This window comes from Mus caroli, unplaced genomic scaffold (genome assembly GCF_978045245.1).
Source record: "Mus caroli unplaced genomic scaffold, Mus_caroli_1 scaffold_6, whole genome shotgun sequence".
Lineage (NCBI taxonomy): Eukaryota > Metazoa > Chordata > Mammalia > Rodentia > Muridae > Mus > Mus caroli.
The window spans coordinates 40,023,471-40,047,936 of record NW_028227261.1 but is presented as its reverse complement, the minus strand read 5'-3'; the positions used below and the strand labels follow the sequence as shown (position 1 = coordinate 40,047,936).

The 24,466-nt window shown below is 43.6% G+C and overlaps 1 protein-coding gene across 2 annotated transcripts in view; it reads left to right on the top strand.

Annotated features, from left to right (window-relative positions):
- Tesk2 (testis associated actin remodelling kinase 2) overlaps positions 1 to 24,466 on the top strand; it is an 88,756-nt gene that overhangs the window by 62,538 nt on the left and 1,752 nt on the right. The window contains exons 5-10 of one of the 2 annotated variants that reach the window (XM_021159371.2): positions 14,118 to 14,264; positions 22,346 to 22,428; positions 23,268 to 23,352; positions 23,556 to 23,639; positions 23,828 to 23,914; positions 24,343 to 24,460. In XM_021159371.2, coding sequence (XP_021015030.1) covers positions 14,118 to 14,264; positions 22,346 to 22,428; positions 23,268 to 23,352; positions 23,556 to 23,639; positions 23,828 to 23,914; positions 24,343 to 24,460 — 604 coding nt within the window. The remainder of the gene's footprint in view (positions 1 to 14,117; positions 14,265 to 22,345; positions 22,429 to 23,267; positions 23,353 to 23,555; positions 23,640 to 23,827; positions 23,915 to 24,342; positions 24,461 to 24,466) is intronic. The other variant, XM_029476249.2, reaches the window with a different exon arrangement.

Genomic DNA, 24,466 nt, shown 5'->3' with positions numbered 1-24,466 from the left:
GACAGCCAGGGCTATACAGAGAAACCCTCGAACTCAGAAATCCACCTGCCTCTGCCTCCTGAGTGCTGGGATTAAAGGCATGCGCCACCACGCCCAGCTCATAATTACAAGTTTAGTCTTTGTAAATTTATTTATATGTATGGGTGTTTTGTATGCATGTATGTCTATGCACCACATGCATGCCTGGTGCCTATGGAGAGCAGAAGGTGGTGCTGAATTCCCTGGAATTAGAGTTACAAATGGTTGTGAGCTGCCATGTGAGTGCCGGGAACTAGACCTCAATCTTTTGGAAGAACAGCCAATTGTACTCTTAACTGCAGAGCACGCAGCCTTGTAGACCTGTAAGAACTTTAGCTTTTACTCAGGGAGGGTTGTGACGTTTCTGGATGTTTCTGGATAAACAGCTGACTTGATGTGTTTGGGTTTTAACAGAGGCATCCTACCTCTGTGTGGTGAATTCCTGAAAAGGAATAAGAACAAAAGCAGGAAGAACAGCTAAGGGGCTTGTGCAATAAAGTCTGCAATGGAGGCTGGGGGTGTAGCTCAGTGGTAGAGAGAGGGCTTGCCTGGTATTTTTAAGTACCTAGGCTTAATCTCCAGCACTAAAAAGAAAAATTGGACTGGGGACATGGTTCAGTGGTAAAACTGGACGTAACTTCCAGTACTACAAAGAATGATAGGAATAAAAAGACCATGCAAAAAAGATGAGATGATGGTAATTTAACTGGAGTGATTGATACAGCTGTTGATGATGAGTCTTTTTTTGCAAGTAGAAAATAAGTCTTCCTAACACTGTATGTGGGGTGTTAAAGAAGTCACAACTAACTCTGACGTCCCGGGCATCTGAAACACACAGTTGTGAATGACAGTGGGGAAGATGATAGAAGGTACCAAATAGGAGATGTCAAAAAAAAATAGTCATTCGGGGGCGTGGGGTGTGCCTGAGTGGTAGTGTGCTCGCCAAGCATGCACGAAGCCCTGGGTGCATGTGCCCAGCTCTGGATAAAGCAGGCTTGGGGAGACACATGTGTAATTAGCATCTAGGAGATAGAGCTACCAGAATCAGAAGTCCAGGCTTTTCAGGCAGTGGTGGCACACGCCTTGAATCCCAGCACTCTGGAGGCAGAGGCAGGCAGATTTCTGAGTTCGAGGCCAGTCTGTTCTACAAAATGAGTTCCAGGACAGCCAGGGCTATACAGAGAAACTCTGACTCGAAAAAAAAAAAAAAAAAAACAAAAAACAAAAAACAAAAACCTAGGACTCACAGGATGGAAGGAGAGGACCAACTCCCACAGTTTGTCTGCTGTGTTTGTGGTGAGTTGCTTGTGCTTGTCCTTGTGCACATGCACACACACACACACATACACTCTGAATGTAATTTTTAAAAAAGGTTCATCTATGAATGTAGAGGAGTATACAGGGTTGTTGCTACTCCACGTCGGGCTGGAGGGAGCGATGCTCTTGAGCATGACCCAAACAGGTTACGATTCTGATAAAACTGTTTAGGATTTGGAGATGGGAAGTCAGATTGGATAAGGCTGTCAAGTGTGATCTGATTTAGTTCATGTCTTGAGGATGGGCATGTAGATGAGTGGTAGAGGGCTTGCCAGTCATGCATGGTACCCTGGGTTCAGTCCTCAGTGTCAGCACATTGGGGTACAGGCCTGAGATAGAGAGTGCCATTTGTTAACCTATAGCAGCTGGGGAGTAAAGACATGCATTCTAGTATGGACAGGTGCTCCTGCTGAGCCCTTTTTCCTTATCCCTTATCTCTTATCCCTTTTTCTTGTCTTGTCTTGTCTTTTTTTGTTTGTTTGTTTTGTTTTTCAAGACAGGGTTTCTCGGTATAGCCCTGGCTGTCCTGGAACTCACTTTGTAGACCAGGCTGGCCTCGAACTCAGAAGTTCTTCTGCCTTTCTGCCTCCCAAGTGCTGGGATCAAAGGCGTGCACCATCATTGCCTGGCCCCCTTTTTCTTTTCCTTCCTTCTTCCTTTTTCCTTCTTCCTTCCTTCCTTCCTTCCTCCCTTCCCCCCTTCCCTTTCCCTTTCCCTTTCCCTTTCCCTTTCCCTTTCCCTTTCCCTTTCCCTTTCCCTTTCCCTTTCCCTTTCCCTTTCCCTTTCCCTTTCCCTTTCCCTTTCCCTTTCCCTTTCCCTTTCCCTTTCCCTTTCCCTTTCCCTTTCCCCTTCCCTTCCCTTCCCTTCCCTTCCCTTCCTTCCTTCCATTTTTTCCTTTTGAGACAGGATTCCTCTGCATAGCCCTGACTGTCCTGAAACTCAGCCTGCCTCTGCTTCCTGACTAGTAGATCCCCAAGACTGGGTTCTTAATTTTTGCCCAGAAAAAGTATTTTAGACCAAGTACTTAGTTGGATGGAGCTGTTCTTGTTTTATTACATCTATTTGGTGTGTTTGTGTGTGCATGTATGGTCGAGTGCCATGACACATGTGGCGGTCAGAGGACAACTCGCGGGAGTTACTTTTCTCCTTCCACCATGTAGGCTCCAGGGATTGAACTCAAGTAGTCAGGTTTGTACAAAATGTACAGGTTTGTTCATTTTTGCTTGCTGAGTCATCTCTCTGGCCCCCAACTTTATTTTATTTACATCTAATTATTTTGGTTGTTGAAACAAACAAATAAACAAACAACCCACAGTTCTCACCATAAGGGTGTAGAGATAGTTTATTTTGGAGCCATTTTGAGTGACCATGGCTCAGAAACATGTTTTATGTTACCCTAAATTCTATGTCCTAGCCTGGAAGCATTTTCACAAAATTTTTATAGTTTTACAGAACAAAGACAATCATAAATCAAGACCAGTTTAAAATACATTTTTGGGTGTATCATAGGTAGGGACATTGAGGGAGGAGGGAGGCTTTGCTATAGGGTCAGGATGCTGTCTGAGCTCTTGGATTGCTAGAAGCTAGTTGCCTGCTAAGTTAATAGACTCAAAAGTTTTTTAAAAAATCTATTGTCCTAGCCGGGCATGGTGGCGCATGTCTTTAATCCCAGCCCTTGGGAGGCAGAAAAGCAGAAGGATTTCTGAGTTTGAGGCCAGCCTGGTCTACAAAGTGAGTTCCAGGACAGACAGGGCAATACAGAGAAACCCTGTGTCCAAACCCCCCCCGAACCCCCCCCCCCAAAAAAAAACTTTAAAACTGCTTCAATTTATTTCATTTTTTTTATTCTTTGAGGATTTCATACAATGTATTTCGATCATAGTTACTTCTCCTCAGCCTAGCTCCTCCCAGCTCCTCCCCCCATTTCTCTATACCTCTCAATCTCATGTCTTGTTTTTAGACCATTCATTGACTTTTACTTTATTTAGCATTGAATTTGACAAACTCTGCATTATTAAAAGTCAAGCAATAACATTTGAGTTTCTATAGAATCTGACAAGTTTATTTCTAGAGTATTATGGGGAAAAATATCAACTGAGAAAGAGATGTGATTGCCACATGCAGATACTCCTGGCCAAGAGGGAAGTAAGCCTGCAGGTGAGGTTCCAGATGTGCTGTACACTGAAGCCCGAAAGGAAGTGCAGGTCACTCTCTCAGGGTGGGAGGGCTTTCACTAAGTGGGAAGGTTGGCAAGATGGCAGGAACTCAAAGGCATAATTAGAATAGTTTCTCATTTTCCAAACAGTAATGGAGATATTTAAATCATGGGACTAGGATAAGAACACCCTAACCAGAGTAGGCTCATTGAATAATTCTTGGTTAATATGTACAATTTTCAACAATTTATAATAACCATTTAATCCTAGGTGTTGAGCCATGGCTAAAGTACAGATTTACCAGGGCCACACTCTTCAAGAAAAACCGCCTGTTCCTCCACCAGAAGCCATCAGCCTTCAGTAGTTCCTCAGTTAGGGGTGTGGGCTCAGGAGCCCCTCCTCCCTCCACTTTATTAAAGTGTTAACTGGCTTGATCTGGTTCTTGGAAGCACCCCAGTTTCTGTGACTGCTGGAGCAAAGCATTCCTGTTGTGTCTAAAAGACACTGGTTTGTTCCAGTTCTCATGGCTCTAGGCTCTTACAGTCTTTCCATCCCCTGTTCAGTGATGGTCCCCAAGCCTTGGATGGTAGTGGTGTTATAGACAGTGACAGCTTATTCATTTATTTTTAAATTGTTTTTTTGTTTGTTTCCTTGTTTATCCATGCCAAATAGGTTAGTTAGGATGCCCACAGAGCCCAAAAGAAGGCTGGATCCTTGGAGCTGGAGTTAGAGGCAGTTATGATTCACCAGACATTGGTTCTGGGAACCAAATGAGTCCTCTGGGAGAGAGCAATTAGTGTTCTTAAGAACTGAGTAATCTCTCTAGCCCCCGCTTCCATTTTATTTAAGTGCATTTAATTTTTTTATTCAACAGTTTATTGGTGAATTTATATAGGCAAAGAGGCTCAAACCTGTGATCTTGGTTCTTGGGAGCCTGAGGCTAAAGGATTGTAATTATTTTGTTAGTAGCCAAGATATTCAAGGAGAGACACTTGTGCCCCTCCCTATGGCTTTAAGACTATTGAGGCACTGGGCCCCCAGGAATTTCTTGCTGTGAGAAGCAAATGGCAGAAGCTCTGTGCCATTGGATGAGGAACTGGTTTCCCAAGAGACTAGAGAGTTCTGACTTGTTAACCACCTGGCAGTAGAGACTGGAGCTGAGACATTGTGGGTCACCAGTGGGTACGACTGTGCCTTGGCCAGGACTGCATACCTTCTGCCTTCATTTCAACCTAAACCACATATTAAGACCAGAAGATGGACTTGAGGTGGTGGGAGTGGGGTGGCGAAGGAGGAAATGGTGTGTAGGGTCATTGAACCTCTTTGTTCCTCTTCCCAGCGTGGCCACTTTGAAGAAATCTCTCTTCTTGGCTATTCACTGTTTTATTGAGGACTGGTGGTCAATCCTAGGTTGTTGGAGCTGCTAGGGCCTGACCCTAACAGCTTTGATAACAGGATCACTATAGCCAGGCCTGGGTATGTAGTGAGTTCCAAGCAAGCCCAGGACTGTAGAGCAAAACCCATTTTCCAAAACAAAATTTAAAATCCCATGGTTTATCTCTCTGGATCCTGCTAAATAGGCACCTCCGCCGCTTGCCTTGGGTTTGAAAGCTCAGAAATAATTGGTCTCTACCATCAGATTTTTACTGTGCTTAGCAGGAGTAGAAATATGTCCAAGATACAGAAATGGCACTAAATCAGGAAAAGGCCCCAGCCAGGCTTGGAAGGACAAATAAAAATTGCACAAAGAGAAGGATATGGGAAAGCAGAGCAAGTTCAAACCCTTATTCTGAATATGTTATGGGGGTAGTAAAAGCTATTTTGTAGCCAGAGCTAGTGTCCTCTCTTTCTTGACTCCACTCAAGCCGGCTTTAGTGAATCTCCTGGAGCGGCTGTTGAACAGTGGCAAACAGGTCTTAGCGGATGTGCCCATGTATGCTTTCCCACTGGCTATGGATGCTCCAACTGAGAACAGGAGGCTCCTTTGGAGCATAAGCCTCCCACAGGGCGCTCCTGGGGCGCCTGTCCTGGAATTACCCAAGCCAGTAACAAAGCTTTCTTTTCTTCTTTAAAGCAAGCCAGCGGGATGGGATGTCTGCTAGCCTTTGTGCTGAGAGCTGACCAACAAGCATCCAGTGGCTAGCACAAAAGCATTGTTAGGCTACAGTGAAAAGTAGGCCGGCACTCAGGCCCCTCTCTTTAGAAGACCCATCCAAAGAGCAGGGGTCCAACAAGCCTGTATTTGGCTATTTTGACAGCAATACTAGTTTTTCATTTACTGCTGACACAGTACGTCAGATAGGATCCTGGGCTCTCTTTCTGTTGCTGCTCTGAACATCTCAGTCTGGAGATTCCTGAGTTGCCTTTGACTCTTTTTCCTTAGCTAACATGCCTATTCTCAGTCATAGTTGGGGCGCTGGGAGGGGCTGGGGCTGGAGATGCAGCTCCACACTGTCTCCCTTTGCATCCTGAGTTTTTTTTTATAAAAGATTATCAGGGGCTGGTGAGATGGCTCAGTGGGTAAGAGCACCCGACTGCTCTTCCGAAGGTCCAGAGTTCAAATCCCAGCAACCACATGGTGGCTCACAACCATCCGCAACGAGATCTGGCGTCCTCTTCTGGAGTGTCTGAAGACAGCTACAGTGTACTTACATATAATAAATAAATAAATCTTTAAAAAAAATTATCAGGTGAAATCAGGATTCTTGACTTAACTTCAGAAAGGATTTTAGGAAGAGGCAGTATGAAGCAAAGTTGGAGTTTATTAAAAGGAGATAGCATAGGCTTAAGCAAGGGGGAGGGGGTGTTAATAGGGAGATAGGAGAAAGAAGGTTAGAGAATCGCGCTATTGTATTTACAATAGCCATATATACCATTTTGGTGGGTTCTGAAGTTGTATCCTCAAAGACTTGCTAAGGAATTGAAATTAGATCTCAGGGTGCCTCTTGGGGTGCTTTGGGTAGGATTTCAGTTGGTGAGATCATTGTGTGGCTTGGGAAGTTAGGATGCCTTAGATGAGCTAATCCTGCTTATAAGCCATCTTGTTTGTTGTTGTTGTTTTCTGAGTCAGGATTTCTCTCTGTAGTCGCAGCTGTCCTGGGACTAGCTGTGAAGGCCAGGTTGGCCTTGAACTCACAGAGATCCTCCTGCCTCTGCTTTCCAAGTGCTGGGCTTAAAGGCGTGTGCCACCCAGTTTAAAAGCCATCTTATAGTAAAGACAAACTAGGTTCATTCCTGTTTACCATTAAACCTGTTCTCAAGGATTGGGCTATGTATGCCCCACCAGTAACCTTAAGTACAAATGGTTCAGTACTGCCTGTTCCAGGAAATAGCCAGCCAACATGTCTTGTTTTAAAAAGTTTATAACCATCTTGGAATCCTATCTTTGTTTTAAAAGGTTGTTATGCCTACTTCACAATCATGTCTTTGTTTTGGGAGGTCGTTATGACTAACTTGTTAGGCTTGCATTTTGCCCAGCTGTCCCCTATTTGGAAGCCCCTATCCCTGAGCTATAAAAATCTTGCCCTGAGCCGGGCGTGGTGGCGCACGCCTTTAATCCCAGCACTCGGGAGGCAGAGGCAGGCGGATTTCTGAGTTCGAGGCCAGCCTGGTCTACAAAGTGAGTGCCAGGACAGCCAGGGCTACACAGAGAAACCCTGTCTCGAAAAACCAAAAAAAAAAAAAAATCTTGCCCTGCTGAGTGGGTACTTGGCCTTTAATGGAAGCCCTTGGGAAGTAGAGGCAGGAAGATGTCTGTGAGTTCCAGGCCAGCCTGGTCTACAGAGTGAGTGCCAGGCAATCCAAGTGTACACATAGAGACCCTGCCTTGAAAAACAAAACTAGCTAGCAAGCAAACAAACTGCCCCATCCCCCCCCCCAAAAAAAAAAAAAAAAAAACAGAAACAACCAAACCAACTTTGTCTTCCTCTTGCCCTATGCTGACCTATTGAAATCCACCTTAGGGGTGGCAGCCTGTGTACAGGAATAAAATAGCTTGCTTTAATTAATTTGGTCATAATGATTTGGGTCAGTGGTCTTTCTTCTTACATCTTTGGGATAAACATTTTCATTGCAAACAAAAGGTAATGGTTTCATTTGTGAGATTCCCAGAAAATATTTAAGAAAGGATTAAGGCTGTACTCAAGGTTATGTACCCTCAGGCCCTACAGCATGTTTATTGCCATTAACAGTCTTATTTGAAACTGCCTCTAAATAAATGGAGTGTTACCTCTATGTTGGCAATCTTCACAGCAAATGTTACTATGGTGTTTTTTTTTTAAAGCATTTTTTATATTTATTTACTTGCATATTTGTATGCATACTCTTAAATTTTTTTAAAATTAATTTGTGTGCACATATTTGAATTCACATTCCTCCTGTCTCAGCCTCCTGAAACACCATAACCAGCCCCAAATGTTCTTTATAAAATAAAATGCACTCTCTGTTGTGCTAGTCTACAATGTGAGTGATGTATAACACAGCTCTGAGGGCTGTGCCGACAGGGCCCATTTCCTCTCAAGGCTGTTGGGTCCTTTGCTTCCCCTTGACTCTCCTGGGTGTTACCAATCCTTCCTGTTCTTTGGCTCATAATGTGTGAACCCAATTTATGCCTTTAATATCATATGACATTTTTTTCCAGAGGATCTGATGCCCTCCTCTGGCTTCTGGGGAGTCAAAACACCCATACATAAAATAGTTTCCCAAAAAAAAAAAAAAAAAAAAAAAGTACACAGTCTGTGTAGTATGCGGGCTTTCTTGCCAGACTGAAATTTAATTTCATCCTAACTCTTAGTTTCATCTCCTCATTTATGAAGGACAAAAAGATCCAGTCTAGCCACTGTGCTTTCTTACTCTTTGTTTCTTTTGCCTTGGATGTCTTTCTTACTCCCAGTTCTTCCTATGGGTTATTAGGAAATGGAACTCTGCCCTGCACAATTAGTGAATGTGAGGTGGGGGTGGAGCAGGGAAGGGTATTTCACTGTAAAGCATGGACAAATGTGCAGGTTAAGTGGTTAATAAGAAAGGGTTTGTGGGCGGGTGAGATGGCTCAGTGGGTAAGAGCACCCGACTGCTCTTCCGAAGGTCCGGAGTTCAAATCCCAGCAACTACATGGTGGCTCACAACCATCCGTAACAAGATCTGACTCCCTCTTCTGGAGTATCTGAAGACAGCTACAGTGTACTTACATATAATAAACAAATAAATCTTAAAAAAAAAAGGAAAGGGTTTGTAAACTATTCTCAGAATTATGAGGGGTCTTGTCGTTGTTGAGACAAGGCCTCAGGTAACCTCAAGCTTGCTGTATAGCAAAGGCTGGTCTGGATTTCCATCCAGTTCCTCTGCCTCTGCCTCCCAAGAACTATTTTTAAGTTTGTCTGCCTGTTTTATGTTCATGTATGTCTAGGCACCATGCTCTTTCCTGGTGCCTGCAGAAGCCAGATGAGGGTGTGAGGTCCCTTAGACCTGGAGTTACAGCCTGTTTTGAGCTACTGTGTGGGTGCTGAGTATTGAGGCTGGGTCCTCAGGAAGAGCAGCCAGTGTTCCTAATGGCTAAGCCTTCTCTTTGTTCCCATCTGCTGAAGTTTTCAGTTTTAGTCCAAGAGTAATAGAAGATCATTGGATAATTTAACACTGGAGTAGCTTTAGATTGGCATCCATTTCAGGAAGATTATTCTAGTGAGGTATATAATGGGATATAATGAGATCTGACGCCCTCTTCTGATGCATCTGAAGACAGCTACAGTGTGCTTAGATATAATAATAAATAAATCTTAAAAAAAAAAGTGCACACTACTGTACCCTGACCATTAGTTTTGTTCTTTTGAGAAAGGGTATTGCTGTGATGCAAAGGATGGTTTTAAATTCATAGGTTCGTGTCCCTCCAGCCTCAGCCTATGAAGTAGTGTGGGACAGACAGGCAGATTGTCATCATTATTGTTGTTTGATATACAGTATCATTGTGTGGCTCTTGGTTAGCCTGGAACCCGTAGATCAGGTTGGCTTTGAATTTACAGGGTTTACCCTTATTATCCAAGTACCACCAAAGACAATCCCTCAATACTATTACACTGGGTATTAGCTTTTCATTTGTTTGGTTTATAAAGACAAGGTCTCACTATGAAGCTCTGCATATCCTGGTACATAGACCAGGCTGTCCTTGAACTCAGAGATCTCCCTACCTCTGCTTCCCAAGTGCTGAGACTAAATGTGTGCACCAATACGCCTGGCTTCACGGAAGTTTTCTTTTTTCTTTTTTTTTTTTAACAGCTCTTCAAAAATAGTAAATTCAGAGATCAGCTGAAAAGAAGCAGGTTTTGGTATAGATAAAATTGACATATGTATCATTTAGCAGTTACTGGACATTTAACTGAAATACCTATAACTCTCAATTGAGAGGTAAGGCAAGAAGATCAAGAATTCAAATTAATTCTCAGCTGTCTGGCAAATCTGAAGCCAGCCTCAGCTGAAGAGATCCTGCCTCAAAAAAAAAAAAAAAATGTTAAAAGTTTTGTAAGGTATTTAAGTATCTTGTCAGTATTGGCTTGTTCCATAGGAGAACCCAAGGGGATTTGCCTGTGAAAAATTGAATGCACAGCATGTGTGATTCCCGTCCAGGGAAGCTGACCAGGCCAATACAGCTGTTCTTGCCTTGGCTTTCCTGCAGAGTGATTTGTTCAGAGGCTGCACAGCTGAGTCTGCACTGGGAGTTGCTTATGGGGAAGTGAACGTTCCTGCTAATGGGGCACACAGTGTTTAGCAACCTAGAAATCTTCCTTGTTGGCAGATCTTAAACTTCCTTGCTTCATACATGCATGCATGGGTCTTGAGACATCGAGAAGTTGTGGTTTTTGAGGGCTCATGGGCTTATCAGCCCCACCAGCGAGTTCTCCAGCATCAGGCAAGGCAAATGGATTGTGGGGAAAATAAATTCTTTTTTGTTTCCCTCCCTGGATCTCATTTCTACTTTTCCATCCTGCCTAGGGAAGCCAGAGTCTGTTAGTCACTGAGTCCTCATCCTGCCTCCTCTTCTCTTTGCTCCCCCTTTTGGCTGTGGATTTAGTTCTTCCCTCCCTCTCATCCTGCCTTTCTTTTTAAACCGGATCCTTCTATGTCATTCATGGTGGCTTTGGATATTATCTTGCCTTAGCCTCCCAAGTATTACAAGTATAAACGTGAGCCACCACACCCAGCTAAGGTGACTTTCTTGGGTGTTGACACTTATTTGTAAATATGTGTTTCTCTGAACCAAAACCAAGAGTCTTACCATCACCAGGCCTCCAGAAAATACAAATACACACAGTCTTAGTTTCTTCTGCCTGACATTCAGCCATGTATGTAATGTGAGTGGTTTCCTGAAGATAAGCCTTCCTTGCCATACTGCTACCATGTCAAAGAAGTGGACTGTTTCTTTAGATGTTTAGCTTTCAGAGCTGTGGATGTTTGTCGGCATGATCAGTCCCATTTCTTTTCAGTATAGGCACTTCTGGTCTGAATTTGGGCAGATTCACCTAGAGTGAGAAGTTGTGGTGTTAATGCTTTCCGTATACCGCTGTAAGATTTCCAAGGTGGATCACAAAGAGGGTTAAGCAGGCTAACAGGTTTTCCTTATGAGAGTTACCAGGCAGGCGTATTTTTTAGCTGTTCTTTCTGCCTTGCCAAGCCTGCTCTGCTTTCTCTAGGAGATCTGATAATGCACTGTACGGTGCTGCCCCCAGCTGGACGGTGCTGCCCCCAGCTGGTTCTTTTTGATGCGTCTGTCACCATGTTCTTTTAAACAAACAAAAAGACAGCTGGCCTTACTTGTTGATTTGTTTTTCCAAAATGAAACCATTCATAGAAAGCATAATTGAACTAAAATTCAATTTAAATCTCTTGTCTGTTTTACCATTAGTACTCTAGTCCTTGATAAGTTCGGTATCATATTCTAAAAATGATTAAGGTACTCACTTGTAGAACTCATCCTTTTTTTTTTTCTCCATTGGAAAGAGGATGGAGATAATGTATCTTGAAAGGGTTGAGTAAATTCTTTTTATTTATTTATTTTTTATAAATTTATTTATTTATTATATGTAAGTACACTGTAGCTGTCTTCAGATACACCAGAAGAGGGAGTCAGATGGTTGTGAGCCACCATGTGGTTGGCTGGGATTTGAACTCTGGACCTTCGGAAGAGCAGTCGGGTGCTCTTACCCACTGAGCCATCTCACCAGCCCCGTAAATTCTTTTTAAAAGATTGATTTATTCATCTATTTTATCTCTATGAGTGTTCTGTCTTTATACCAGAAGAGAGCATCAGATCACAGATGCAACCATGTGGTTCCTGGGTATTGAACTCAGGACCTCTGGAAGTGAAGTCAAGTGTTCTTAACCACTGAGCCATCTCTCCAGCCCAAGTGGATTCATTTTTGAGTTCCTGTCCTGCGTGGAGTTCTCTCATTCAAATGCTATGACCACTGACTCCTTGTATAATGAATGTAGCTGTAAAAAGATGTACTCTGGAGCCAGACTCTATAATCTGCCTGATTCTGCCCTTAATATAATAGAATAACCTGAACCTTTAAGTGTCAAACTCTGAAACTGGGAACACCTTTGATCCCAAACATTTCAGATCTTGTTACGGATGGTTGTGAGCCACCATGTGGTTGCTGGGATTTGAACTCTGGACCTTCGGAAGAGCAGTCGGGTGCTCTTACCCACTGAGCCATCTCACCAGCCCGATCCCAAACATTTCAGAAGAGGGATGCTCAGCCCATGTGGATCTATCTTGTAGGATTGTTGTGTGGATTAAATGAGATAATGCATATAAAAACTTTAGGGATTGATGGCTCAGTGGTGAAGAATACTAACTGCTCTTCCAGAGGTCCTGAGTTCAATTTCCAGCAACCACATGGTGGCTCACAACTACCTGCAATGGGATCCGATGCCCTCTTCTGGTGTGTCTCAAGACAGCTACAGTGTACTCATATAAATAAAATAAATAAATCTTTAAAAAAAAACAGACCAAAAAAAGAGAGCAAGCAAATAAGTCTATTTATATATAGACCACCACAACAACCAATTTTCTTTTTTTTTTTTTTTTTTTTTTTAGTTTATTGATTTTTATTTTATGTATAATAGTGTTTTGCCTGCATGTATGTCTGTGTGAGGCTGTCAAATCTTTGAGTTACATACAGGTGTGAGCTGCCATGTGGGTGCTGAGAACTAAGCCCAGGTCCTCTGGAAGAGCAGTCAGAGCTCTCAACCTCGGAACCATATCTCCAGCCCCAACAACAAAATTTTCATTGAATATTTATACATAATGCCTATACGACATTAAACATTTCTAAAAGTTTTTTGTTTGTTTGTTTTAAAAGATTTATTTATTTTATGCATATGAGTACACTGTCGCTCTCTTCAGACACACCAAAAGAGGGCATCTAATCATATTACAGATGATTGTGAGCCACCATGTGGTTGCTGGGAATTGAACTTAGGACTTCTGGAACAGCAGTCAGTGCTCCTAACTGGTGAGCCAGCTCTCCAGTCGCCCCACTTCTCTTTTTTGATCTGTAGAGTCTTACTGTGTAACACAGTCAGGCCCAAAACTTACAGAGATCTGCCTCCCAAGTGGTGGGATTAAAGACATACCAACACACTTAGCTACTTTTCCAGACTTTAAAAAAAAAAAAAATCATCGGGCTGGTGAGATGGCTCAACGGTTAAGAGCGCCAACTGCTCTTCCAAAGGTCCTGAGTTCAAATCCCAGCAACCACATGGTGACTCACAATCATCCGAAACAAAAATCTGATGCCCTCTTCTGGAGTGTCTGAAGACAGCTACAGTGTATACACATATAATAAATAAATAAATAAATCTTAAGAAAAAAAAAAAAAGAATTGAGAAACCATCAGCTATAAGCCAAGTTCAAAGTCAACTAGTGTGACAAGACACCCAGACTCTAAAAATAAATAAAATATTAAAAAAAATCATCACAGGGGACTGAGAGTTGGTTCAGAAGTTAAGAGCACTTGCTCTTGCAGAGAGGCCAGGTTCAGTTCCCCCTACTTACATGGTGTCTCACAACATTCTTTAGTTCTTCCACAGCCCTGTCTCCTCCTGCTCGGCCCACTTAGGTCTTAACCTCTGAGCTGGAGCTGAAGTGCTTCAGCATAGCAGTAAATAACAGCCTAGTGGCCTGGCTGCAAATGGGCATTTTTTTCCCAAGCATCTTATTTGGTATACACAGCTATTTGATACAGTTTGCCATTTCCTTTTTGACTATTCTCTTCCTCTAGTTTCTATGGTAACATTTTGGCATGGTTTTTGTTTGTTTGTTTGTTGTTTTGCTTTTAGACAGGGTCTCACTTTTAAGAGCACTGACTGCTCTTCCAGAGGTCCTGAGTTCAATTCTCAGCAACCACATGGTGGCTCACAACCATCTGTAATGGGATTCGATGCCCTCATCTGGTGTGTCTGAAGATAGCGACAGTGTAGTGTACTCACATATATAAAATAAATAAACCTTTAATTAAAAAATAAAGAAAAGAAAAGAACAAATTTAGTTTTCAGGCGTTCACTCTTCCTGCTTTTACCACCAGCCGGAACCTTTTTGGTAAACCCTGACTGGGCTTTCTTTCTCTTTCACAGTACATCAACTCTGGGGACCTAGAGCAGCTGCTGGACAGTGACTTGTATCTACCGTGGGCTGTGAGAGTGAAACTGGCCTATGACATAGCCGTGGGCCTCAGCTACCTTCACTTCAAAGGCATTTTCCATCGGGACCTCACATCGAAGGTGTGAAGGCTTTGCTTTCATAACTGTTGAGGAGCACAGGGGTAAAAAAAAAACCAAAAAACAACCTGTACTTATTAAGAAATCTGGAACTATGGGGATCTCTGTTTTAGATTTCACTTTTAATCCAAACATAACTAAGTATTTCTAAAGATTAACTACTATAGTTAATCTTTAGAAAGCATCTACCTGGACTAAGACTCTTAGTTGGGAGGATGCTGGCTTAGTATGAACAAAGATTTGATCTCTAGTACTAGATAGTTTAAGCAGGAGGATCAAAAGTTTACGATCAATCTCAGCTACATAGAGTTCAAGGCCAGCCTGGGTAATTTAGATCGTCTCTAACAATCAAATCCAAATGGGCCTCCGGCTGCTCATAGCAGCCACTTTGAGCGTGGAGGCCGGCAACACCCACATCTCCAGAGCCTTTACATTTGCGTTTAGTCCCCTGAATGTGTGCTGTAGGAGCTGCATAAAGCCTCAGCACAACTGTGTAGCCCAATCAGTTTTCTCCCGAGGCCACCAAGAAGCAGCTCTCAACTACGGACCGAGTTCCCTGAGAGTCAAGGGAACGCATGTTTGGCGTGCAGGGTGGGCCACTGTGTGCTGACCCATTTTCTATTGTGTGATTGAGTTTCTACCTTCCTGCCAGGTCTTCTTTGATGTTAGCTGGTCACTGTAGTGTTGTTTTGTTGTCCAGATTGCTGTGTGACCAGGCTAGAAAAGTGTTTCTTTCAGAGAAAGTTGGCCTTGTTACAAAGCAGGAACTGAAGGACTGAATGTCCCAGGATACTTCCATGACAAGACTCCCCCCTTCCCCCCCTGAGACAGAGCTTCTCTGTGTGTAGTCCTGGCTGTTCTGGAACTTAATCTGTAGACCGACTCACCTTGAACTCAGAGATCTGCCTGCCTCTGCCTCCTGGGATTGAATGTATGCGCCACCACTGTCTGGGTCTGTGACAAGGCTTTTAAAATTATTTGAGCTAATGGAAGGACTGTACAGCCACCTAGTTTATGTAGTATGATGCCTGCCCAAGAGCCACATTCAAGTCTTCTAAGGTTTGTTAGAGGGTTTGTTTTGTTTTGAGGGTTTAGTTTTATATGTATGGATACTTACTTATATGTATGTGTCTGTACTATGTGCATGTGTATGCAGAGACCAGAAGAGGGTATCAGATCCCCTAGAACTGAAGTCCCTGATTACTGTAAGCATGTGGGTGCAGGGAAACAAACTCAGGTCCTCTCCAAGAGCAGCAAGCACTGCTGAGCCATCTCTCTAGCCTGAGAATAGGAGCTTCATACATATCCAAGAGTACTCTCACTCTATTCCCTGCCCCAACATATACATGTGCACATATATGCTTATATGCATCTAGCCAAAATGAGATCTTTGGCTTTCTATGAAAAAAAGTATCTCTTCTAAAATGGAAGAAATTTACAACATATCACCCATATCTATATGAATGTTTCCTATGCTTGGATTCATGGATAAAGTAATAGAAAAGGTAAATTTCGGGGCTGGTGAGATGGCTCAGTGGGTAAGAGCACCCGACTGCTCTTCCGAAGGTCCAGAGTTCAAATCCCAGCAACCACATGGTGGCTCACAACCATCTGTAATGAGATCTGATGCCCTCTTCTGGTATGTCTGAAGACAGTTACAGTGTACTTAGATATAATAATAATAAATAAATCTTAAAAAAAAAAAAAAAAGAAAAGGTAAATTTCTAACCTATGGTTACATATAGTCTCATTGAGAAATAACTAACTAAAGGAGTTGGGTGCATGCCTTTAATCCTGAGGTGCCTGCTTCAGGAGGCAGAGGCAGTGACACACCTACTCCAACAGGGCCACATCTTCTAATTTTGCCACTCCCTGGGCCGAGCATATACAAACTATCACAGTATTCTTTTTGAGCTTGTTATTGTAGAAATGAATAAGCTCTCTGGGCATAGATAAGAATGCCTATAATCTCATCCTTTCGAGAGTTGGACATGATGATCACCATTTGAGGTTAGCTCAGGCTATCTAGTGAGATTACCAAGTCAAAAAATGAGGTGGGCAGTAGTGGTGCACGCCTTTAATCCCAGCACTCGGGAGGCAGAGGCAGGCGGATTTCTGAGTTCGAGGCCAGCCTGGTCTACAAAGTGAGTGCCAGGACAGCCAGGGCTACACAGAGAAACCCTGTCTCGAAAAACCAAAAAAAAAAAAAAAAAAAAACCAAAAAAGACCAAATAAGCAAATAAAAAGAACAAACTAAAACAACCCAAAGGAACTATTGGGTACGATCACCAGCCTTTGATTTTCCTAATATGACAGTAGGGATTCTATTTATCAGTGGGCTTAAAACAAAATGTAGGGAGATGGCTCAGTTTCGAGTACTGGTTGCTCTTCTAGTTCCATTCTCATCTTCAGCATGGTGGCTTGCAGCCTTCTGTGATCCAGTGCCCTCTTCTGGCCTCTGCAGGCACTTAATTCACATGGCATTCAGACGTCCTGGCAAAACACCCAAACATTTAAAAAGAAAACTTAGGGACTTACAACACTCCCTGGATGAGGATCCCTCACTGGCTTTAATAGGGCAACCCTTGTCTCTGCCTCCCGAGTACTGGGATTGCAGACACGCACCACCCCACGTCAGTCTAAACTTTAAGGTGGTACTGAGGATCCTGGAAAGTGGAGAGATTTAATGACTTTTTAAAGGTCTAATGGTGGTATAGGAAGTTCTCTAGAATGGAACTCAAATTGAAAAGAGTAGATTCATCTATTCTTGTTTTGCAATGCTTGGGGTTGAACATAGAGATGTAGTCATGGTAGGTAGGTACTCTACCGGTGAGCGATATCACTGGCCCTCCTTTTTTATGTAACTATAACTGGTCTCAAAATTGTTGTATAGCCCTGGTTGGTCTCAAACTTAGCAATCTTGTCTCAGCATCCTTGGTGCCAGAATTAAAGGCTTGGGCCACCATGCCTAGCCTTTGTTTGCTCTTTTGTTGTTGTTGTTTTTTTTTTTTTTGATGATTTGTTTTTTGGTTTTTGTTTGTTTGTTGTTTTTTTAATTTTAAAAAAAGATTTATTTATTATAATCTAAGTACATTGTAACTGTCTTCAGACACACCAGAAGAGAGCATCGGATCTCATTACGGATGGTTGTGAGCCACCATGTGGTTGCTGGGATTTGAACTCAGGACCTCTGGAAGAGCAGTCAGTGCTCTTAACCGCTGAGCCATCTCTCCAGCCCTGATGATTTGTTTTTTATTATATATATATTGGTGTTTTACCTGCATGTATGTCTGTGTGAGAGTGTCAGATCTCTTGGAAGTGGAATTACAGACAGTTGTGAGCTGCCATGTGGGTGCTGGGAATTGAACCTGACTCCTGGAAGAGCAGCCAGTGCTCTTAACTTCTAAGCCATCTCTCTAGTCCCTGTCGTTAACTCACCCACATACAGACATACATACACACATACCTAGTTTCAAGTAATAAATATATTTAAAAAGTACAAAGGTAGCCGGGCGTGGTGGTGCACGCATTTAATCCCAGCACTTGAGAGGCAGAGGCAGGCGAATTTCTGAGTTTGAGGCCAGCCTGGTCTACAGAGTGAGTTCCAGGACAGCCAGGGCTACACAGAGAAACCCTGTCTAGAAAAAAACAAAAACAAACAAACCAACAAAAAAAGGTATCAGAGGGTGGAAGCAGACAGACACAGAGACGGCGTGGTGGGTAAGAGGACTTGCACCAAGCTTGATGACCTGAGCTCTGCGCACTGGGCAGGAGAAACTTACGCCTGCCAAGTTGTTCTGACTTCCACGTTTGCTAGGTGCACATCTACACACACACACACACACACACACTTTAAAATGTACCAGGATATGACGGCTCATGTTTGTAATCTAATCCTGGATTTCAGGGTGTCTGAGGATGAGGCGAGAGGATCACAAGTTCAAGACCAAGATCAAGTTTGAGCTACATGGGAGATACTGTCCCAAAACAGAAGATGGGAAAGTTTGAGAGATGCAGGGAGTGGCTGTTAGGGCACCTGGAGTTATTACCCTTTTTTTTTTTTTCTTCTTCTGAGACAGGGTCTCACTATTTATATTACTAAATGTCCTGGAACTCACTGTATAGACAAGCTAGCCTCCATCTCACAGAGATCCTCTTGCTTCTGAGCACTGAGATTAAAAGTATATGTCACTACACCTGGTCAGAATTTCTAAAAACCAAATCAAGCAGCAAATAGGGCAGTAGAACAGCCCTAGAAACAGAAGTTTGAGTTGTTGGTGAACCATGAAGAGGATGAGAGAAAGAAGTAATGGATGTGAGCTGTCACTGTCTCACAGGCTGACCTATACCTAGGGCTTTAGCTGACAAGTTGGCATAGGGCTCATCTTTTCATAGACAAAGTCAGAGATCTGGAGTGTTGATCCAGCAGAACTTAGGGATGAGCCAGCACAAGCACAAGGACAGTCCTTGAAAGCCACCCACTTTACTTCTCTGGGGTCCAGGATTGATTGTGATGGAATAATAACAGGGAAGAATAGGTACATCAAGATCAGAATACACAGTTAATGTGTACCTGGTGTGCAATAAACAGGAGGTAACTCAGCCAGACTGGCAACAGAGAGGGAGGGAGGGAGGGAGGGAGGGAGGGAGGGAGGGCTGGAGGGCTGGGTTGGGTCACATGGGGCCTTGTTGGCCCCACAAATGTTTCTGTGAGCCAAGAATTCCTGCTCTCTGCTGCCTCTGGAAGAGGTGGGGCGTGGGTCTCCTGAGCCTGGAGTGTTGGGGCTATTTCCACTACAGCTATTTGGGGAGAGCTAGCTGCAGCTTGAGTTATTTATAGGTCATTTGGGGTCATTCTTTCTCTAGAGATGGCAGTGTGTGTGCAGTACCATGCCCTTAGCCTCTCCCACAAACTGACTACTAAGAATCTGCTCCAGAGATGTTCTTCTAGAATCTTCTCCAGAGATGTTCTTCTAGACTGTCACAAGAGTGGCACCGAGGAACTTGGGGAGTTAAGAAGAGAAAAAGGTGAAGGGCTGCAGAGATCAGGGTTGCAAAGGTAGGGTTGCCTTCAAGGAAGGTGTGGTGGGGCTAAGGAAGGGTTCAGTGGTTGAGTAGATAGAGCACTCTCCATGTGTGAGCACTGAGTTTAATCCAAGTACCAAATACATAGATACACACACACACACAAAGAAAAATAACCTTATGCACTCCCAAATGCATAGATCAGAAAATATTCCAAATGGAAATAAAGAGAAAATATAAGCAAAGACTTAAAGGAGTTCTTCAAGTTTGCTAGGTCCAACTTGCATGTGACACGTTTGGGAAGGTACATTGCATAGCAGCACCAGGAGCAGGGATGTGGAAAGTGGGCCACATCATATTTTTGATGGGCAGATGCTAGGCACTGAACCAAGTCTCATGTAGGCTAAACTCACATTGTACCACTGAGATATGATCCCAGCCAGGTCACAAACTTCTTTTTTTTTTTTTTTAAAGATTTATTTATTTATTATATGTAAGTTCACTGTAGCTATCTTCAGACACTCCAGAAGAGGGCGCCAGATCTCGTTACAGATGATTGTGAGCCACCATGTGGTTGCTGGGATTTGAACTCTGGACCTTCGGAAGAGCAGTCGGGTGCTCTTACCCACTGAGCCATCTCACCAGCCCCCGGTCACAAACTTCTTATACCAGGGAATTTAGTTATTATCTTTTGGTCAATGAAAAATAGTATATGTAAACTTCAGAAGCTGTCCTGAGCCTCCCTCATTTGGCAAGATTAGGGTTGGGTCTTGGTAACTGTATACTGAGGAAACAGGGAAGCCAGTGGCTTGATAGTCTGTCCTTTGACAGTACATTATATTAAGTTATTTATTTGTTTATTTATTTATAATAGGATTTGACACTCTTGGGACTCACTCTGTAGACTAGGCTAGCACTGAATTCAGAGATCCACCTGCCTCTGCCTCTAAAGTGCTGGGACTAAGGCATGCACCTCCATTGCCGGCCTACATTATAGTAAGCTTTAAGAGACAGGATTTCTGTTTTATTCGCATTAGTATCTTTGATACTTAAGACCATGTTTAGTGCTGGGCGTGGTGGCACACGCCTTTATTCCCAGCACTCAGGAGGCAGAGGCAGGCAGATTTCTGAGTTCTACGCCAGCCTGGTCTACAAAGTGAGTTCCAGGACAGCCAGGGCTATACAGAGAGACCCTGTCTCAAAAAACAAAACAAAACAAAACAAAAAGTCAACGATGGCACCCCTTTAATCCTAGTACTCAGGAGGGAAAGGTAGGTGGATATCTGTGAGTTTTAGGCCAGCCTGGTCTACAGGGCAGTTCTAGAACTGCCAGGGCTATACAGAGACCCTTATTTGCGGGTGCGGGTGTGGGAACCTTAAAAAAAAAGTGCTTTAGAAATTCAGAACTTGGGAAGTGGAGACTGGAGAATCAAGGTCATCCTCAGATACGTACCAAGTTCTAGGCCAACCTGGGCTCTACCAAAAAATAAAATACAGGAGTCTGAGTCCAAAATCATGTTTTTGTCTGGTCATGGTGGCTTGTACCTTTAACCCTATCACCCCAGAGGCAAACAGATCTCTGTAAGCTGGAAGCCATCCTGGTCTGCACTTTTAGTTCTAGGCCAGTCAAGGGCTACATAGTGAGACTGTCCTGACAAACACACACGAAAACAAAAGGTAATAGCCACATGTGAGTTCTGGCCTTGTTCTGCCCATATTGATCCGGTGAGCACTGTGGGGAATGTGAAAGTTCCTCGTCCACTTCCTCACACTGCCCTGGATGAGAAGAAAGCTGCATGTTTTCCTCAAATCACCCCCTATAAGCATGGCTGACCAGAGTTTATTGCATACCTTCAGCTTTTTCACTGGGAAGATGGTAGTCTCCCATAACTGTCCTGTGAACCTGCTTCTTGTGTACTACAAAAAGGAGAAGAGAGATTCTGGACCATCACTCGGAAAAGTGTATGGGACCTTAAGCACACATTTGTTGTTATTGTTGGATCAAATGATGACCATTATATACTGATGCTCTATCCCTTTGCTTGTGGAGTATGTTGCTTACAGAAATACTTAGATTAAAAAACAAAAAACAAAATAAAAAACTTGCTTGAAGCCGGAAGTGAAACCTAAGGCAGTCACTCACTCAAAATCCAGAATTATCTTCTCACTTGGCCTTTTTTTGGAGGTGGGGGAGATGGGGGTGTATTAGGGTTCTCTAGAGCGATGATTCTCAACCTGTGGGTCATGACTTTGGCAAAATATTTACATTACAATTCATAATAGTAGCAAAATTAGTTATGAAGTAGCAAAAAAAATAATTTTGTGGTTGGGAGTCACCACAGCATGAGGAACTGTGCTAAAGGGTTGCAGCACTAGGAAGACTGAGAACACGGGTTTGAAGAACAGAACTTACAGAATGAATAGATTTATTACAATAGTTTACAGGCTGTGGTCCAGCTAGTCCAACAATGGCTGGACTAGAAGGGCCAAGAATGCCGTAGTTGTTCAGTCTGATGTCTCAGCTGATCGTCTATCTATGCCAGAATATCAAAGTAGGCTCTAATGCCAGTGAGGGCGTGGCATGTCAGTGAAAGTACAAGCAAGCAGGCAGAGAGGAAGTGTCTTCTATGTCCTTTATATAGGCTGCCAGCAGAGGGTGTGACACAGATTAGAGGTGGGTCTTCCCACCTCAAAGATCTGGATTAAAGTGGGACTTCCCACCTGAAATAATTTAGGAAAAAAAAAAATCTGTCACAGGTGTTCCCAGTCACCTGTGTTTTAGTTAATTCCAAACATAGGGGACAACCAAGAATAACCATCACACAGACTCTCATTATGTACCCTCGCTAGCCCGGACTTGCTGCCTCCCCAGGGCTGAGGTTAAAGGATCACACCTAACCTCATTCGCTATATTAAAGCCCCCAATTTTGACCTTGGGATCAGGCTAAGTGTGTGGTTCACCAATAAACAGGACAAGCTATTCTTGTAGAGACATTCGTGTTAACTCTGGCTGGCTGATCCCTCCTTCTAAGCTACCTTCTTTGCTTTGGGAACCCTAGAACTGCCTGATAAAGAGAGATGAAAACGGTTACTCTGCTGTGGTAGCTGACTTTGGCCTGGCTGAGAAGATCCCTGATGCTAGGTGAGTAACCCTAGTGGACACTAAGCCTACAGGCAGTAGTCAGAACTAAGGCAGAATCGGGACCTGGCCACGGCTCAGGTTCACTCCTGGAATTGACCCCTCCAAGTCTATACCCATCCTTGGGAGCACCAAAACCACAGCGATCAAAAGATCCGTGTATCTTTTTTTTTTTTTTTTTAAGATTTATTTATTTATTATATATAAGTACACTGTAGGTGTCCTCAGACACTCCAGAAGAGGGCGCCAGATCTCGTTACGGATGGTTGTGAGCCACCATGTGGTTGCTGGGATTTGAACTCTGGACCTCTGGAAGAGCAGTCGGGTGCTCTTACCCACTGAGCCATCTCACCAGCCCCAAGATCCGTGTATCTTGTTATAGTAGGGCATAGTGGCACACACCTGTAATCCCACTGCTCTCTGACTGTATGGACAGACATGGTGGCACACTCTAATCCCAGTGCTTTCAAGGCAGAGGCAGACGGATCCCTGCAAATTTGAGCCTAGTAGGGGCTTTATGAGCCTGTGTCTCAGCAACAAAGACTTAAAAAAGGGCTGGGGACACAGCCCAGTTAGAAGTTAGTTAACTAACTTCTGCTTGCTCACCTTGAATGCACAAAGCCAAGTAAATCCCATGCCGGGCGTGGTGGCGCACGCCTTTAATCCTAGCACTCGGGAGGCAGGCCAAGTAAATCCCAACACCAGAGCTCAGAAGGGAGAAGCTGGAGGATCAATAGCTAGAAGTCATCCTCCATTATATACAGTTTAGGCTATGTGAAACCTTTATTTATTTTGTTAATTCCCATTGCACCAGGCACTGGCAAAGTTTCTTTCCTTCACAGTATAGGGAGCGAGAAGCTAGCTGTGGTGGGCTCGCCTTTCTGGATGGCACCTGAGGTTCTCCGAGATGAGCCTTATAATGAGAAGGTAAGTATTAGAGATTAGCCTTTGTGGCCCAGGAAAAGATCTGAGCCATTCATGTTAGCATCTGGCAGTTACCTGGTGGGTGACTTGAATAGAATATGGGAAACATGGCCTAGACCTAGGCTGTTAAAGAGATGTGGGTGAGGCAGGGAAGGTATCCCACTCCTCACTCCACTGAGGGAAACTGAGCTCTGACTACTTACCAGGCAGACGTGTTCTCTTATGGCATCATCCTCTGCGAGATCATCGCCCGCATTCAGGCTGATCCGGACTATCTTCCCCGCACAGAGGTAAGCTGCTGGCATGGAATGAACACTACGGGGATGGGTTGCCTTGACTATGGAACTGTTTTACCCTTGGGGTGGAGTTGCTGGAACTACTCCATTTCTGAGGCAGCTCCCAGCTTCTAAGTGTGTGTATAATTTATGACTTTTCTGTTTGTGTCCCTTGTACACTTTTCCACCTTATTCACCCACAGAATTTTGGGCTGGATTACGATGCTTTCCAGAACATGGTGGGAGACTGCCCCTCAGACTTCCTGCAGCTCACCTTTAACTGCTGTAATGTGAGTGTCTTCTTCACCTGGCTTTGGTCAGGTGCTGGCTGAGTCCTTTTCATTTGGTTAGCATGTAGGGAAAGGCTACACATTTGCCTCTAAGGGGCATGCCATCGTTTCCCCCAGATGTGTAACACCAACCATATTCCTACTCTGGTCTGTACAGACTCTCCAGAGAGCCCTGGACCAAAGACAGAAAAAATGGCTGTTTTTTATTTTTCAATCCTCAGCCTGCAGGGTAAACCCCACAGCTCTCCTTGAGTGCTGACGAAGCTTTGTCAGGTTTTATTTGTTGGAGTAGAACACCAGCCAGTCCTAATACTAGAGAAAACTTTAGTTACACAATCTGAATCTTAAGATGCCAGAAACAGATTCACACTTCATCTTTGGGGTGAGAAGTGAACTATAGGGCTCATGGCTGGTATGGATGCCTGCAGATGGACCCCAAACTGCGCCCATCCTTTGAGGAGATTGGGAAGACCCTAAAGGAAATTATGAGCCGCTTACCGGAAGAAGAGTTGGAGAGAGATAGGAAGCTCCAGCCCACAGCTAAAGGTAAGA